The 20,424-nt window shown below is 33.9% G+C and overlaps 1 protein-coding gene across 4 annotated transcripts in view; it reads left to right on the top strand.

The window, feature by feature from the left end:
- The first annotated feature begins 5,950 nt into the window (after window positions 1-5,950).
- LOC149796438 (ATP-dependent RNA helicase DHX33-like) overlaps window positions 5,951-20,424 on the top strand; it is an 88,042-nt gene continuing 73,568 nt past the window's right edge. For 2 of the 4 annotated variants that reach the window (XM_089961112.1, XM_089961109.1), the window contains exons 1-2: window positions 5,951-6,010; window positions 11,104-11,232. In XM_089961112.1, the coding sequence (XP_089817238.1) occupies window positions 11,184-11,232 (49 nt within the window). In that variant the 5' untranslated portion in view covers window positions 5,951-6,010; window positions 11,104-11,183. Of the gene's footprint in view, window positions 6,025-11,103; window positions 11,233-20,424 lie in introns of all 4 variants that reach the window. The other 2 variants (XM_089961111.1, XM_089961110.1) reach the window with 2 other exon arrangements.

The raw sequence follows: 20,424 nt of genomic DNA, 5'->3' as shown, positions 1-20,424 counted from the left end.
AAATTTGTTTCCAGGTTTTGCTGATTTTGTAGCTGTCCATGACGTTGCTGTCGTTATTGTTGCTGTTATTCTAGCGGATTGTTGTCTCTTGTTTCCGACTCTTGCCTTCTGGTCCCTTCTATTCCCTCCTTTTCCTTTCTGGATTTCTTTCTTCTTTACACCCTTGTTGCGTTGGAGTCGCAGATAATGTAGGCATGGGAGGGTTCTTCCTTGTTTCTGTCGCAGGAGGAACGTTTTATGTTCTTATAGTGGGTGGAGGTGTCACTGGCTGAATCCATCAGTTGGGGGGGGGGGAGGGGCATGTTGTTTTGAGGGACTAATTCTCTGATAATTATTGTTCCTTGAGCCTGGTCCCGTAGGCATCACCCTGATGCAATGTTAAGACCGAGGCCTTTAATTGCATTCAGGGCTTGACTAGGGATTATCGATGTCATCGCCTGCATCATGGTTAAATCATTACATGTTGCTCGCTCCGATGCTTGCTGAAAACTGATGGTGAGACTAAACTTACTGAACTGACTGAAAAGTCGTGTATGGCCTTTATGTCTTGTACGACTGGTTAATGCCAACATCGCCGAGTTCTTAATGATTTGTTGGGTGAGTTTGAGAACCACTACTCGTCACTACCCGCCAGCTTTACGATGTGGACTGCACACATTTTAATTTTCAGTGGCAACACTGCTGAAGGTCTTGTATTTTTATACATTAACCACTCAACAAGATTTTACCTCTACTTTGAGTGCAATCATTCAGTTCTGGAGTTTCAAAGGCGTGCACAAGGCGCAACAGTTAATTTATCGTACTGATGGAATGGAACCACGACCCGACGAACCACCTATACTATGCGCGCATAGCACGCTCTTCGGGAATAAAATAAATACATACACCGCATACTTCTTAATTTGTCGTCATTCATGACAACCAGTCCAGCGTGCAAGCTTCTCTAACTCAAATATATAACTTAAAACAACTCAAAACTTAACATAAGCAAAGAATAGGACAATAAATTAAAATGTCTATCTATTCTGGATGAGGCGGTACTCACACACCGGACAGGTGATAGGTTGACGGACCCCACTAGGGGAGGGGGCAGGTAACACAAATGTGACTGATTGCACCTTCCGTGGAGGTAGAAACTCCTACACACTCTAACATACGTCTCAACAAATAGTACAATGATTTGCAAGACTATCAACAGACTAACACTACTTCATTAACCAGTAACAAAACCTAAAACCAGTCATTACATACCACTGCTAAACCCTAATAACCAAACATTGTCAATCTTCACATTAACCACTCCGGTGGCCTAGTGGTTAGAGCGTCCGCCTCGGATGCGGGAGGTCGTGGGTTCGATCCCTGGCCGAGTCATACCAAAGACTTACAAAAATGGTACTAAAAGCTGCATCGCTTGGCACTCAGCATTAAGAGGTTAGTTTTAGGACTGGTCGGCCTGGTGTCAGGATAATGTGACTGGGTTGGACAGCGTGCTACATGTCTGAGGCACGATTCCCCAGTGCTAGACATCACTGTGAACTGCAACACTGCAGACATCGTAGCGATATGACTGAACAATTGTTAAAGATACGTTAAAAATCCAAAATAACACACACACCTCAATCTTCCCATTAAATACAACTGATGAACTATAATAACCAAACATTGTCAATCTTCACATTAAATATAATTGCTAAACCCTAATAACCAAACATTGTCAATCTTCACATTTAATAACACTGATAAACCCTAATAACCAAACATCGTCAATCTTCACATTCAATAACACTGCTAAACCCTAATAACCAAACATCGTCAATCTTCACATTCAGTACCACTGCTAAACCCTAATAACCAAACATTGTCAATCTTCACAAACAAATACTACATATCTTCTTTCATCTCCTAATAAGAAAAATGACGTAAGGCCAGGAACTAATACAACTGAAAACTGTAAAAGACCCTTACAAAAAAAGATAATAATAACATAAATGTGGCCCTAAATCCATGCCATAAGGCCCAGCCACACAAGGTGGCAAGTAACACAATAGTATTATAATAGATAACTTATATATATATATATATATATATATATATATATATATATATATATATATATATATATATATGAATAGAGCAGGGATCCGCAACACCCACGGCACGCGTGCCACAAGATGGCACGTCACAAGAGATTTGTGTGGCACACGAAGGGCAACCAAAAATCTCGATTTTAACAGTGTTACTCTCTTACTGGTGGCACGCGCTCATTAATTTGTATTGAATCTGGAAAACAGCGGTACGCTGGGTGAATTAAGGTTGCCGACTCCTGATTAGACAAACTGTTTGTAGTCTCTATACACAACCAGGCTCCGCCGCACAAGGCGGCAACGGTCGGTACATGAATCATAGAATGAACATAAAATCCCATGCCTGACGTCCAAAACAATAGAGAAAATAAAAGGTGGTCCAAAATCTACCCTAATCTGGGACCACCACACAAAGCGCTAAAAATCACCCCAAATCAATATATATATATATATATATATATATATATATATATATATATATATATATATATATATATATATATATATATATATATATATATATATATATAATTGATACCTCAGATTAGAAATACGAAAATTCGGCCTATATACATTATTCGTTATTCGTTATAAGGTGGTTGTATCCCAGAACCAACAGGTCCCATATATGCAAGGTGACGTAGAGTGAATAAAATAAAAACAAATACCAAACACATCAACAATCATCAACTTTTTCCAGCTTAAATACGTCCAAAGTAATGAAAACCATGACAGAAAACATTTTAAATTATTCTCCTCGGAATTATATCCTCCGCTAGCGAATGTCCAGAAAGTATAGAGTGTGTCCTATTAAAAATTCCCTCAAGCCGACACCTTTGGTCTTTGGCAAAAGATTTTGAAAAAGGGACCAAGTGGTGCCTTCTAGTTGTATTCCAAAACAAATCCAACGCTGAAAGTGTTGATGTGCCTATGATTACGTGAATAGTAATGATGTGGCAACAGTCTGTTGTTGAATCACAATAATAATAATAATAATATCCAAGACTTTATCCTTATTTGAATTTCAGTATAAATCCAAGTCTCTATTTCGGAGATAATTATTTTAGATGAGCACTTTGTATTTCCAATTAATAAATTGTTGGACTAAATAAATTCGAGAGAAAAATTAAATTTTGGATGGAACAGTAAGACCGATTTCTACTTTAGATGTTACTAAAGGAATAAATAATTTTTTCCGGTAAACAAGATTTTGTCCTCCTCTATCTTACCTGTGACAATTAGCATTTTCTAAAATAAACTTTTGCATAATTTAAACTTTCATTCTAGCAGGTTCCAAATGTTTACAAGATAAAATCGTAGTTATAATTAGATGGTCGGTTACTAAAAGTATAATAAAGAACATAGTAAACACAATGTCCTTGACTCAGACCAAGATAATAATCCTAATATGTATCCTTCAGTCAGCAAAAGTCAACAATGTTGTTTAAAAAAACTGTGATTTTGGACAAGGTAAACTACATAATTTGTATAACCCACAACGCATAATTAAGGAAAAAGGAGAAGAAAAAATCTAACAAAAATGCAAATAAATTATAGATAACACGCCCTAAATCTGACAGACCCCTTTGACACCAAAGTCATGAACAGAATCAAAACTGTTCAAATACTCATAGGCAGCAGCTTCGGTAGGTTCATTTCGGTTATAAAAAAGCAGGGATTAACAGCCTTCATTGTCACATCCCAGAAACGTCTAGCCATGTTTTTAGCGACTGCCCCATACAATAAAGAAATAAAATATAGGAAAAACAAGAACCACTAAAAAAAACACAGCTATAAATCCGGATTTCTTTAAAGCAGGAAATATTACCATAACTTTGGTGTATAGACATATCCTGAGGAACATCTCTAACATTGGCAAGAGAGGGAAAATATAACCTCTAGGTATGGACACACAAAAAAGCAGCAATAAAAGAAACAGTAAAAAGAAAAGAGTGGTATAGGAGATAGGGTCCAGATCTTACAACAGGAAAAAACGAATAAACAATAGCAGAACTACCATCAGCAAGACAACTCAAATAGAGAAATGAAAACCTAATAATTGGAAAATTATATAAATTCTAAAAATAGAAATTATGTTTAAATTGGTCAACCTAATCGGGAAAGGAGGGCTACACCCGTGAGAGAGGATTGGTAGATTGGAGGCCTAATACGCAAGTCGTCCCTATGCCCGCCCTCACGTGCATGAAAAACTACGCCGCCAGCTAAGGTAATTTAAGGAAAAGTAAAAGCTTTGCACCCATTAAGAGTAATTAAACAGTACACCGTGTGTACATCAATCAAATGTAAATGACCGAATGGTCGCACACGTTATAAATTCTAGTCGTGGTCAAGGTCAGTCGTACCTTTCATCCTTGACCAGGCAAGAAGAGGAATGACAAATCATTGCAAAGTCGGCGTACTGATGCGATCAGCTTCCTGGAAAGAATGCAACGCCTCCAGGATCAGGTGGAAGAAATGGGGTTGCTTTGCTACCATCATACAAGACACGTAAAGAGGATTATCGCCTCTCTGAATTGCTAAACAGTTTTTCAGAGAGGTGATGGAGGAGTAAAGAGAAAGAAATTAAAGCAACATGACCAATTGAGGCAGTAATTATTAGACTCCATAAATGTACGTATGGGGGTGTGGGGAACGGGACGATATGGCTTCTAACCAACCACGTAATGTTAACTTTCCACTTGAGGCTATAAACTTTGAGGCTATAATACAATTCCCATGATATAACTATTATTTTCTTTTGTTAATGAAATTCAACAGTCCTTTTCAGCGTCATTTAGATCTCTAGAAAAGAGATATACAACTCAGAATCATTGCCAGTCCTTGTTTTATGTTTATTTGTTTGTGTATATTTATGTCTATCATGACAACCAAGCTGAAACCTAAAATCCGTTGACCCTCTCGATATTCTTACCTTGTGTGATAGTATGTTTGTATTACACTGAATAGTGTGTGTGTGTGTGTCTGTGTGAATCAGAAAGTAAGTACCGGAGAGTATATCAAAAATTGTTATGTTAACAGTTTGACATTCCATAACTTACGGTCGTTTGCATCGTGGAAATTCTCCTTTTCCTTAGATTCGCAGAAAGATGGCGTCTCAAGGTTAATTTCACCTTGTAACCAATGTTCCTCAGAAACTGCATTCCTTTTCTGACGTTGGATTTTCATTGTCCGCAGAGTTACATACTGTATTACTTCCATGGGATTACATAAGGGCTGGTTGTTTGAATTCGCACTGCCCTTAGTCAAATTTGATACTTTGGACAAATGTATTTAATTGGTGGTCACTATTTGCAAAGTTTAACAGTCTGACGGATCGATTGGTTTCTGCGAAAAATGCATCATTTACAAAGCTTTAAATATATCTATGGTCTGTGTGAAACAGTTCTAAACAGCAAAATCAATTATAGATTACATGAATCAGAACAGATTAGATTGCAAGAAACGATAGATATGACAAACAGGGAGGTGGGTTCTTATATGTATATATATATATATATATATATATATATATATATATATATATATATATATATATATATGATTAGTATATTTTTGTTCTCTATTTATCATGACTGGTAGTAATATGGATAACAGGTAATTTCATTCATCTGGTGAGAGATTAAAAAGAAAACAGTAAAAACAAAAACAAAAAAGGGCTTACATAAAAACAAACAAGCAAACAAGTAAAAACAAAAAAAGGGCTTCCATAAAAACAAACAAGCAAACAAACAAACAAACAAACAAATAAACAAAACAAAACGAAACGAAAAAAAAAAAACACCCCCTCCCACGAATACCGATCTACCGGGATGTTGATTACCGGTAGGATATAATTATGATATGAGTAAAGTCATTGGGTACCGTAATAAGATGGCTGCCTCCTTGAGACTTTATGAATCGGTGAGGTAATATCGCATTTGTATGTGAAAAGTTGAATATTTCTTGAATACGTTTTAATTTTACCTCACTGGGAGTAAAAGTTTATTGTTAAAAATTTTGACCACAAAAAGATTTAGTGATCCAATAGACATAGAGACCTACCAGGTATACTGACTATCGGTTTACTCGTCTGCCGTATTGGAGGGCCACACTTGTCATTATTTAAATAAATATCTTGCAGGTTTAAATGTAGTTGATAGAGTAAATAGAGATTTGAGAGGAGATTATGGAAAATGATAAATAAATAACAAATTTATATTGGCCTTTGTTTTGGTCATGTATCTCAGTCAGGTTTTATAAAACGCGCTTGTTTAGTTGCTTATTCAAGTTATTGATATAGTACAAGTTATACAGGTCCCAGTAATGGGAGTAATTTCGCTAGAATTTGATTAAATATGCATTTAAATAGCAACAGTCTCCTTCATTTAGATCTCGGGAGGTCGTGGGTTTGATCTCCGGCCGAGTCATACCAGAGACTTAAAAAATGTTACTAACAGCTTCCTCGCTTGGCGTTCAGCATTAAGAGGTTAGTGTTAGGACTGGTCGGCCTGGTGTCAGGATAATGTGACTGGGTGGGACATCATGCTACATGTCTGCGGCATGATTCCCCAGTGCTAGACATCACTATAAACTGCCACACTGCAGACATCGTAGCGATATGACTGAAAAATTGTTAAAGCTACGTTAAAAAAAAAAATCACATCACATCACATTTAGATCTCATACATCGGTGTTCCTCGTGGAGGTCATTATTTACACAACCAGAGAAATATCTGTATTATCGCACAACTTAATGTTCTTATTGGTACATATTAAAACTGTTTGCTGCTTATTTATAATTTGTAAAGCCTCAATGACTTTCCCTTTCTATTCGTTTAGAAAAATCTTTGTCAATTGAAGCTAGTAAATGTAAATAAAACAGCATATGGTGGTTGTCCCAGATTAACCTACCATGGGGGAACAACTCTATATTATCTTGGTATTTGCCAAACGTATGCATGCATTATAACAAACATAAATTGCAACTTACCTATGAGAAGGAATGTCCACATTGTACTGGCAGAATATTGCCACAATAAACGAAGCAATCCGATGATTAAATCGAGGACACAAATGTAATTAAAATGAAAATCCACGATTAACAACATTGCAAATTAAAAACAAATATTATTTAACATTATATGAATTTTAAATACAATGTGGACAAAGAAATAGAAATATATTTAAAATAAACTATTCTTATTTATGTATGAAAAGTATGATCATAAGCAACATTTTGTCAATTTTGGTCCATATTGGCTACCATGGAATGAAATTTCAAGCTTAACCTTGTAAGGACATATATGTCACAATCAGTATATGACCTATAATCAACAAACATCAGATGATACAATGAACATATTTAGCAATTAAAGCCAAAGTAGGTATAACAAGGTCGACCGAGTTTTATGTATGATGATCAATGTAATTACATGTACTTTTCAAACAAGTGATGTTCATTTGTTTTCACTGTAAACTTATAAAAAATGTTGACATTTTATTGGAAATTGCGCTATAAGATATTTGCATCCTTATTGGCTACAGCTTTATTTCTGTCTTTAAACAACTGATTGATAATGTGTGTCCAGATTTAATCAGAAAATTCAGTTTGCAACAGTAATACAGAGTCCGCAATAATACAGCATTGGAGTATACATATATCAAAATTCAGTGTTAAAGTAATTTGAAATTTTGGGATGTCAGCCTAAAGGTGTGATTTAATACAAACTGGATTGAATGTTATGCATTGTGATATCATAATGAAAGCTACGCATGTACAACTTCATAGCAATCAATAATTTTCATCTGGAAAATTTCTGATCACATTTAAGATGCAGAGCTTTCAATGACCAAATTGGTTATACTTAGGTTAAAATAATTTAGCATTCAAGTTTCGAACAACAATTAATATATGCATAAATGTGCCTACATGACCACATTGACATACATTTTAGTAAATGGCCTGAAATTTACAGACCTAACCAGTAATTGTTCAGTCTTTCTTTAACAAATATTAAAAGGCATTTATGGTGTACTTTGTGAAATGCTTTGTTGATAAGGTATATTATGTCAGCATCTGCACCTATATTACCAGTCCTCCCTGCTTTAACTGGGATTAAAATTACACAGGGATTGGTATTTATAATAATAATAATAATAATAATAATGACCTTATTTAAAGAGGGTAACACAATTAGCTAAAAACTTATCTACCTTGAGGCCCTCAAGCTGTTGCTTGACCTATGTCTAGCACCCAATAGGACAATTTTTACATCTGGAAATTTTGAAGTGATCTATTATTCTGCTGACTTTATATTTCACAAAACCATGAAGTTTAGTCTAATATTTATTTGTAATACCCACCATATTATGTGCTTAAATAATGTTCATAAGATAGTTTTGAAGGGTTTCTTTTTGAGAAATTTAACATCCTTTTTCAGTTATTTACACAAAGTAACTTATTTCAAAATTGCTGTGCCAAAGAGCAGAGAATGAGTCATCACTGTGTAATTGGTGGTCTTTGTCAGAGAGACAACAAATATGTCCAATTACATTACAAATAAATGCCCTATTAATGTGAAATGAGGTACCCACGTCACTTCTTTAACAGTTGAGATCAGTGATCATAGGACCATCAAAAGAACAACATGGTACCTATTCCCAGGGTCTGTTTGCTTGGCTTTTTGTTTACCAATGGAAGAGGTTTCCAAACATGAAATTTGGTGTTTTGATAGAGGGGATATTTAGTTTTGTTTCTGACATGTATTCTGAAAAGAAACTTGAAAAAACACTTTCAAATGCATTAACAGAAAGTCAGATTCTTTCTGTGCATCTTGGAATTTTTCATGATTTGTTTTGAAAATTAATCTAGATTTGTTTTGAAAATTAATCTACAACATAAAAGCATTATAGTAATGAATAATCCCAAATCTGAATAGGTGAATAAAATTGATAAGTGACAAGTATGAAAATGAAAGCAGTACTTAAGAAATCAGATAACCCAATGCCTGTTGTTCCATTAAATTTAGTTTGGGCCTGCTTAATAGTCTAAGTGATTTGTCTGTCAAAAATGTGATAAAAAGGTATTGTTTTCCCAATAAAGCCTTTTCTTTGCCGATAAAATGTGGCATGTTCATTCTTAAATATTTGACAGAGAACTGATATTCCCTTCTGTGTCTCTATTTGTAGGACCCTCATGTATATCTGCCTTCATGTCATGCAACAATAAACTTTGCATAAAGTGGAGCATGTGACCTATGTATGTGGAACAATGCTATTTTTATTCACCATATTTCATTGGTTACGTAAGAATAATCACTTGTTAAACATATCTAGCTGTACCTATTGATTGAGAATCAGTCTGAGCTAGAGGATTAACTCTGTATAACGGCATTGTATTGTGATCCATGAAGTTCAAAGAGTGCTCTAGTCCTTTTTTTTCTTCTGGTTGAAGCCATCTTTACTGATGCTAAAAAATATGTCAAAGAGAAAATTTCTTTTGCTCTAAGTCATACATCGTGAATTGAGCATTTTCATTACTTATGTCATTTTTACCATGTTAAATTACCCATAGAACTTGTTTTATTTATGTTTGGAATTAAGTCTCTCCTGACTTGTAGGTATGTTTGGTTACGTTTTTTGTTCCGTTACTTTGCATTTAGGTTACTGGCCCACAAGGGTGTCAGCATAAGAATTAGGCAATATTCCTCTTGGAAGTTACCTGTATTCATTTTAATTTTGTGTAATTTAAGTGCATTTATTATTTAATAAATGAAGTTATATGGGAAATAAATTAATAATGTTTATACTGTTGCATATTGTGGTGTCACCTGATGTACATGGGTCTGTAAGCTGACCCCATGGTACTAATTTTTCACCTGACATATATGTACATGGGTCTGCAAGCTTGCCCCATTGTACTAAAATCTTACATGACTTACATTGTTCTGCAAGCTTGCCTCATTTTACTTAATTCTCACCTGATGTACATGGGTCTACAAGCTCACCTCATTGTATTAAAATCTCACATGACATTTGTCTGTAAGGTTGCCCCTTTGTACTAATATCTTACCAGATGTACATGGGTCTGCAAGCTTGCCCCTTTGTACTATATCTAACTTGATGTAAGTTGGTCCCATTGTACATTAGTATCACCTGATGTACATGGGTCTGCAAGCTTGCCCCATTGTACTAAAATCTCACCTAACGTATATGGGTCTGTCGCCCTGACAGTACTAAAGTCTAACCTGATGTACATGGGAGTACAAACTTGCTCCATTGTACTGTGGTCTCACCTGATGTACATGGGTCTGCAATCTTGCTTCATTGTACTGTAGCCTTGCCTAGAATATCCAACAGGACAAACACCTGATGTACTTACAAACACCTTATGTACATGAGTCTGCAAAGCATGTCCCTTTGCATTGAAGTTTCACTAACAACATTAGAAACTATAATCTGTAACAGTAAAACTCTCAAAGACAGATGGAGTATACCCACCAATTTATTCACCAGATATACTGACTTATAAGTTGAGTCAACTGCAAACTGCAAAGACCCAGATCTGCTGTTAAATAAGGTGCTGGCAGATTTGGGTCTGTGCAGTTTGCTAAGACTAATCAGTAGAACAGATATTATGGGATGGCAGATCAGTGTCTGTGATGTTAGCAGTATGATTAGGCCTAGAAGTAATATATATATATATATATATATATATATATTACTGCTGCAAAGTAGTATTTCTGCAGAAGCACAAAAACGTATACCTATAAAAATAAGTTACTTTATAGTATTTATATAATCTTGAAGAAATATCCCAATTATTGAGTATCAGTAAACTGTTTTTATATTGCTATACGTATAAAATGTACAGCTAACCTCTTTAGATCTGAATTGATCTGCAGTCCGAAAGATTCCAGAAAGCTAAATACATGAAATGAATTTGACAGATAACAAACATAGGAGAAGTTAATATGGTGCTGGTTATTATATCAACAGTATTTCCCTTTTTTTTCCCCAGGTTGTGTAACTAAAATGTCACATACAGATTTCTGACAAGAGGAAGTCATCAGAATTTGAACAGGATTTTTTAAAGTGAGGATGACAAATGGTCAAATACCAAAGAAAATGAGGCTTGGATCAAATGAAGGTATATCTATATACAGGCATTTATTTCCCCCACCACTCCTTTCCTTTCTGTCTGTCTTTAAACATTGTAGGGTAGAGGATCAAGATCTGAGATCCAGTTTTCATTGTTTATCAGTTCCACTGAGAATATATTCATATAGTACACATCACATGACTTTTCAAAATCCCACACTTCGTGATATTCGAGAGAATTAATAAAAAATATCATTGCATGTAGGATGACACATACTCTTTTTGAAATATAAATACTCATGTAAAACTAATAACCTGGCACAACAGAAACCATAAATATGGCTTGTTTCTTTGCTACTGACATGTTAATTTCTTGTGTAAAACTAATAACCAGGCACAACCAAAGCCATAAATATGGCTTGTTCTATTTGCTACTGACATGTTAATTTCATAAGCAAACCGATAACCAAAAAGAACAAGAGCAGCTCTTCTGTGAATTTGTTTTTTTTTTGCCATTAGGTGGACAATAAACAGTGTACATGGAGACAAGTGAATCACACTTTATAACCATATGCTGTTCCATTGTTTTATTCTCATAAAAAATAATAATCAGTGATTGAAATAAAAACTCCTGAACTAATCAGTACACTAGTAACTAGTATAAAAATTGACTGTTTATTGTCTTTAATTTATTGCATCAGATTAATTGTTTAAAATGGACAATGGTCTTGCTATGAACTGTTTACAAAATTAATTTGACCTTTTTCTATTAACAATGAGACATATTGCACTCAGCTTCATTTCATTGGAACTGTCTTGTACCACAATTATTGCAATTTAAAAAAATTACCACCAGTAATTATAAGTAACTTGTTATACAGAATCTCAATACTTACTTGAACCTGATTAAACTTATACCCATTTATTGTCCCTAAATACTATTTATATCTCCAAGTGAACTTGAGCTTCAGATGAAATTCATGTTTTACTTTTTTCTTTTCCAGTTCATTTTTCTATTGTGTACTATGCATAATACAGAAAAATAAGATTAACCTGTTCCTAAGAATTCAAGATAATTTACTATTTCTTATTAAGTTCCTCCCCCCCCCAAATATGGAATACAAATTGCTACTGCTTAAGTTATATTACTCAGTTGTACTTAACATTAAAAACAATTTGCTTGTACACATTTCATTGATTGTCAAACTTAACTTTCTACAGTTAGCGGCATCATTGCACCTAGTCAAAAAGATGTTTCTGCCATGAAAGATTTTTGTGATTCAGTTTAACTTTTCACCAGTGTGAATTTAAAATATAATGCTAAAATGCAGTGTTAACCAAATTTTTACTTTTTCAATGGGGAAAGCCTGCCAGTAGCTTCTCGTGGGTCGGTGGTTCTTCCCTGGGTTTTCCAGGGTTCTTCCTCCACCAGTTATACTGGCCGCCATGTATAGCCTATCTTGTGCTGAAAAATGGCGTTAAACCCTAGATCAACAACAACAACTTTTTCGATGGATGACATGTCATCATTTGTAGGCAATGTTCAGAAGTAAAATATAAAAAAAGTACACTGGGTACGGAGTCATCTCTAAAGTCAAGAATGTGTGGGGGTGGGTGGGTGGGTGGTCTAAGGCACACATTTTATCTTCTTGGTCACAGTAACTCAAGCTGTAAAGGAATATGTGACATACAGAAATATGCCGAACACTACTCAAAGAAATTAATTTTCATCATACATGTAGTTTGGTCTCAATAACCAAACACTCCAAACTGTCAGAAATCAGAAATTGCATATTGTAATATCTATGTTGACAAAATTATAAGAAATAGATCAATAGTATGATTAAGTTATTGACATATCATTTCCATATGATATACTATTTTGTCTATGATAATACCAAATTTTGTTTTTATATTTTCCCCCGTCAAAAATGAGAATATAATAAGATGCATGAGGAGACAATGCTCATTCAGAATGCCCTAAATTTGTTTGAAATTTAAATCTCTGAACATTTGAGATTTCAAACATTTTCACCTTATTAGTCATTTCAGCAATAAGATTAGTTTAAATTAATTACAAACAGTTGTCAAACACACATTGTGCTGGGCCCTGAGTGTCCGAGTGGTCCAAAGGGCTCACAATTATGGATCACTGCCATCTCACCTCTGTGTGGGTTCGATTCTCAGATTCAGCTAATGTGGTTATGTGAGAAGGCTTGCCAGTAGCTTCTTGTGGGTTGGTGGTTTGTTAATGGGTTTTCCTGGGTTTTTCCTCCACCATTTATACTGGCTACCATGTATAGCCTATCCTGTGCTGAAAAATGGCATTAAACTCTACAACAACAACAATAATATCAGGGCTGTTACAACATTCCAAGTCAGATGCCTTCATATTATAAATATATACATTTCCTGTGGTGATATTTGACCTCATTTCATGATGCTAATCCTTGTCAATATTTTATAATGCTGTTGACACTGGTTGCTGCCTTGATGTCTCAAAACATCCATAGAAGTCAAGTCTCTATTAGGGAGAGGCCATTTAATTTTCTAAAGGGGTGCTGGGTTAAATGCTTCAAAACAAGGGCCTTGTTCTGATTTGTAAGAAAGACATTATTCCATGTCTTATTTTTCTTGAAACTAATTTATTTTGTAATGAAAGGAAAAAATGATCCTAATTGGAAAGACCATTCTAGTCCAATAATTAAATGGTTAGTCCCTTACAGTACACTTGTAGTGAGAATTAGTTCAGAGTTGTGTATATTCAGCCTCATGACTGCTTACGAAATGAGCACTTGGTTATTATTTCAGTGTAAATTCAGTGTTTTCTTTTTGTTGTCAGATTGGAATTTAATTATCCATTTCTCAGAGGATTAATTTTCCTTTGGAACAACATGATTAATTGATGCTATTCGAGAGAAGCCCAACAAGGTGTGCCTGTCGTCAGGTCTTGCATAGGTTTCTTTACATTGTTTGGACAGAAGTAAAAGGATAAAATTATTGCAAAAGAGTTGATCAACCACTTCTAAATACACATGTACTGAATATACGAGACTTCTAAAATTATTTTTGTCGAAATATATGATCAAAATAAAGATGACTGATTCTTCAAATGCTATCTGATTGTAAATCACTCTTGACATCTCAGTCTTTCCATGGGTGGTTTTCATTCATTGTATTAGTGTATTGTCATATTTGTGTGATTTTGATTGATAGATCACATTGTGTTGTCAGTATCAGAAAATCCAGATCATGACAAGACGTGAAGCATTGTGTCACCACCCAGGATCTTCTGATGTTGACAAGATATAGCAGTGAAGATTGGATTAATGTGATAATGATAGCTTTGTTATGTATCTATACATTTTTCATATAAAATAATAAAATCACTATACATAACTGAAAAACAAAGAAATTGGTTAACATTTCAACCATTTTAATATGAACTTCATCTTAAATCATAAACAGAATTATATTTTGATCAGATGATATGTGCATGAATGTCAGTTTTATAAATGAAGCAGGTGAAACAACAGTCACATAATTTCACTGTAAATAACACAGATTCTTTGATGCCTATGAGCAACAGACCCTTATGTATGATTGACAGCTGCTATTATACAGTTTCAAATTTTGCAACTGTGAAGATTTCACCAACAAATGGACGATAAAAGTTTCAATCTGAATCCAGTCTGATAACAGATATTCTGTTCTGGTGGAACATTGTGAGTGGCTCAGATGGGGACTTCTCAAAAGCTGTTAATAGCAGTATTGGACAAAGAACTTGATGATAACTGATTTGTTACAGATAATGTTACTCATTTCCTTTTGCATGTTCAGTGAGGCTATGGCATAAATTGTTCATGATTGTTTAGGTGTAACCCAGGAAACTTTGAGGATAAAGTAGTTCCAGCTTTGTTTGAGAGTATGGAGGTATGGAATTAGAAAACATCTACTGGTCATAGATCAGAAAGGTTTATGTGATGGTCTGTGATCTGTCCGTCATTCCAGTTGCACAAGTTTGTTATTGCTACTCCTTCTTAACTACTTGGAGGATTGCCATGAAATTTTACACACACATTCATCCCATTTTCTTGTGGGTACTAAATGAAAATGTTTCTGCTTGCATATTCAATATGACTACCATGCTGTCTCCAGTATATTATCAAGATTGTCTCCAGTATGCTATTATCAAGATTATTGTCTCCAGTACGATATTATCATGATTATTGTCTCCAGTATGATATTATCATGATAATTGTCTCTGGTATGATATTTAATGATAATTGTCTCCAGTATGATACTATCATGATAATTGTCTCTTGTATATTTCATGATAATTGTCTCCATTATATTATCATGATAATTGTCTCTAGTATGATATAATTATGATAATTGTCTCTAGTATGATATTATCATGATAATTGTCTCCAGTATGATATTTCATGATAATTGTCTCCATTATATTATCATGATAATTGTCTCTAGTATGATATAATCATGATAATTGTCTCCAATATGCTATTATCAAGAGTTTTGTCTCCAGTATGATATTATCATGATAAAATTGTCTCTAGTATGATATTATCATGATAATTGTCTCTAGTATGACATTATCATGATAATTGTCTCTAGTATGATATTATTATGATAATTGTCTCTAGTATGATATTATCAAGATTATTGTCTCCAGTATGATACTATCATGATAATTGTCTCCAGTATGATATAATCATGATAATATCACATACATAAATGAACTGTTAAATATTAATACAATTGTACACCAATCTCATGAGTTCCCAATCATGTTTGACCTTGTGAGTAACGAGAATTTATTGACCTAATTCATGAAACAAGTTGTAAAAAGTTAAGAGTAATATAATTTCTAACATAGTTTTCTGAATTTTGTTCATCAGTTTGGTGTCTGAATCATAGGGCTTGAATTGTTTTGACGTGTTATCAGCAACTGGGAAAATAGCTCAAGTAGTATTTATTTTATGAAAGCCATACTACCTACATATGATAGCCAGTATTGCGACTCTATGGTCTAAAAATAAGTAGTAGAAAAGATCCAGAATCCAAAATAATCCTAGAGCTACAGACACAAGTCCTAATAATTAAAGTTCTAAATAAACATTAGTGGAAATCCAAATTAAATTTAATGGTAGAAGTGTTGATTTGCCTGTGTGAACTGTACAATGGTAATGTAGCAACAGTCTTTTGTTGGATCATAATAATAGAATCCTAGAATATATCCTTATTTGAAATTTCACTATAAATTCAAGTCTCTATTTCCAAGAATGTTATTTTTGAAGAGCACTTTGTATTTACAGAGAAGAATCAATTGAATTTTAAAAAATGTACATATTGCCCTTGGTGTTTTGCAAAGGGAAAAAAAATCTAGTTATTGGAAGTTTAACATGTTATTGGCTATATCATGCCCAAGAAATGGGACTTGAGCACATTTTCAAAGGACATATTGTGGCAGCTGACCTGGACAGGTATTGATCCAGTGAAGGGTTACAAGTCTGATACTGTACCAATGGAGGTACCACAGCTTCATGGAAGGATTCCTGGACTCCAACTTTCAGAATCTTAGTGAGAACTTTGGATACATAAAAACTTAAAATTGGATTGAAAACTTGTCTTTTCATTTTACTATTAACTTGGAACTTTAACAAAAGTATTGAATGATCTTATAAAAAAGTTTTCATTTAATTTCCAAATAAAAACAATAAGTCATAAAATCTAATTGGTCTGTTTACCTCATATGATCTCAATCCAGATTGTCAAAAGTACTTTACCATAGGCTGTCATTTAATGATGGAGACCATCTCAATTCATGTTTACCAATTTACCATTCATTCTCTGATCTTGGTAATTTTTCACCAACCAAAATAAACAATGTTCATTTCAAATGAAATTCACAGGAATAAAGACTACCACTACTGTCTTTCAATTATTTTGGTTATTATGCATATTAGATTTCCTTGTTTTCATTAATTTTTGGTCATTTTCCACCAATCAGTCCAATGTAGACTCAAAGCAACTGTTCTGGAATGAAGACTCAACTGACTTTGTTTTGTGACCATATTTCTGGACAGTTATTTATGGAGTTACTAATCTTCAGGCCAGATCCTATCAGTTTGGTAATCACTTTTTACATGGGTTTCATGCTACTATGGTCTTGATGTCATCAGCCCTGAGCAATTACATACAAATTAATTGAATCATTTGATGGCCAGAACATTTCACTGTGAAGGCTTAGTTGGGATGATGTACATGTAGTAGTGGTCAGTTGTAAAGAGATGTCAGGTGGAGTGGCTAGGGGTCACTCTGATGTCAAATTTCATGCATGGATTTAGAGATTGTCCACAATGCATAAATGGGATAACTCTGCTAGAACTAGATGGGGGAGGGGGATAATAGCTATCATATCATGTGATAGTTTTCACTGGTGTGTGTACAAAAAAATTACAGATAAAAAATACAAATTATGGTGTAAATATGAATCTCACTTGTACTGCAAATCTAAAAGTTGGTTATGAAACAGGTCATTTTCAGCCTAAAACAACCTGGTCTCAAAAATGATTTTTTTTCCTTATTATTTTATAACATTGGTAGAAAGACTACATTATTTGGTATCATTGTAGAACTAATGGATATCTACAATGCTGTCAGGCATTTCTGCACACATAAGGTTTCTGTCTACAATATTGAAGCAAAATGGATACCAAATTCGACTGATTGACAAAAATAAAATACTGCAATGCTTACCATTTGAAAAGAGGCAATTGTCACCAGAATATTCTGTTCAAAATAATATTAATTTTGGACACATGGGATACAACCTCTGTTTTCATAACTCATGATATGTCTGCCTATTCTGTGCAGAGCTTTGAAAAGATGTAATGTTTATCCATCGGGCTATAGAAATGAAATACATTACTTTGGACTATTTCTGACAGCAGTTCAGTCGAGTAGTTAGGTCATGTTTATAGCTAGTTTTACAAAATTCAACGTAACAATACTAATAAATGGCATGAAATATTAAGCAAACTAAATCGCTCTTGTAAAAATTTCAGTCAAGTTCAACATTTTATAAAAAAAATAAGCTATTATGTGGAAATGAAACAACAAAGAATAGATGTAATGTGTTTACAAAGTCTTGTTTATGGGGATAAATTACTAAGAATTTAGAAACAGACTATACGCCAGGGAATTTCTTAAGAATCCTCTTCTAGCAGCAAGTTGACACATTGGGTAGCAGATGATTTTGTATGTGTGGACAACTTTTTGCAAAATTGGAAACTTGGTTTAAGATGCAGAATTTATTTTTTGAGTGATACATTTCCATCTTTAAAATAATGTATTTATTTGTATGATTCTAAAAGATACATAGTAAATTGGATTTAATGGGTTATAGGTTCAAGAAGGTCATGGAGTGGGTCATTATGTTGACATTTATAAATCACATTTTCATATGCATTTAGAGTTGAAATGTGGGATATTTTTGTACACTTTATGAATATCACTTTTCTTAATTGATCATACTTTCATGATACAAATGGATTTTTGACCCAAAATAACACGTGATCCAATGTTTACAGAAATGATGTATCGTTGCACAGATTTCCTGATGTGCAAAATTGGCCGACATGGTGGTATATTGAATCTGTAACTTTTGTCAATGCCTGTAGATTGTAAGGGTCAGTTGTCAGTAACTTATTACATGTACTTACATGTAATTCATTTTTGTCCATAATTGTAGATTAATACTTTAAGATGATATATGTAAATATGTTTACTTGGATTTGAAATAATGACATTGGTTTTCCCTTGGAAAAGCCATTGTCTATCTATTTGTATAGTACTTTGCATAAATTAAGTGACAAACCAGACCCTGTTGATGAATTTGTTGGAAATTTCCATTGTGTTATAAGTCAGGTGACAGTCTGTATATAAATTTGTGTACATCAGACTTATTCCTGTTTTTTAGTTGTGTTCATTTATAGTTTGAGAGGATTTATTTATTTTAATTATTTGTTGGAATTACAAAGTGCTTATTGACTTTTGGACTAAAACGCTGTTTAGGGAGTTTGTGAATTCATTGAAGGATATTATGAATTGTGATACATCAAGACTGTTGGTCTTTCAGTATAGCCAAGACTGTTGGTACATCAGCACATTCAAGGTAGGAATTTATTTGGAACACCACAAGAATTCATTTGGAACACTATAATTTGGGATTTGTAATAACACTTTTAGGACTATGGGATTTAATTCACATACTGTAAGGTCCTTTTGAATTTTCATTTTGTATTGTAGGGAAATAAATTATTTGTTGAACTTTACTAATTGTTGTTTTTTTTTCTTCTGTTTAAACAACAACAATTTTTTCTGTAATACCACAGGCTTTGGTGTATCATGAATGATGTTGACATGAAAGAAATTGAAACTTGGGTACTATCTCATGATGAGCAAACATGATATGTGGGAGTCATAAGTTACCATATATACCCATGTAAAAGCCAAATAATTTAGGAAAAAATAAAGGCCTGGAAGAAAGGGGAGGGGTCAGCTTATCCACAGGCCAATGTCGAAACTTGACAGTTTTTAGGTTGTTTTTTTTACTACTGTAATGGCTGTAAATCTTGGGACATGAAACAATAATTTTTTCCATGTCCTAAGACATAGGCATGTAAAAAAAAGTAACTTTCGGTGACCTGACAATTATTAAACTGTTATAAAGTAATATGATTTATCTTGTTATTATTTTGCATGTGCATATTTTCTGATTTCTCCAACATGAAGTTAAATAAAGGTAAATACAGACTTAATAATTCGCGGGCCGGTTGAGTTTACTAGGGAGACCATGCTGAACTATAATGTACAGTACTTACACGGTGCATAGCATCACTTAAAACCTTACTTATAAAAATGCCAGGTGTTCACTCGTGTAAGTTTCTTTCATGGGAATGGCACCATAGCATATGAAGTTTACAGCATATGTAGTGATCATTCATGGGATTGAAATTAATTGTGGACGATTTTATTGTTCTGGTTTAGTTTTTTTAGTTTTTTAATTATTGTAGAGGTACAAAAAGTCATTAATTTATGTGAATAATGTTTAAACTTAACATTATATTTAGTGAAGAAGTGAATTCTTTATAGTAAAGTAATTATTTCATCACAACAATAATTCACAGGTGTTACAACACAACTTGTAGGACTTTTC

Source organism: Sinohyriopsis cumingii, chromosome 6, assembly GCF_028554795.1.
Source record: "Sinohyriopsis cumingii isolate HCF-2022 chromosome 6, ASM2855479v2, whole genome shotgun sequence".
Lineage (NCBI taxonomy): Eukaryota > Metazoa > Mollusca > Bivalvia > Unionida > Unionidae > Sinohyriopsis > Sinohyriopsis cumingii.
The sequence above is the reverse complement of the archived record's forward strand: the minus strand, read 5'-3'. Positions and strand labels throughout refer to the sequence as shown.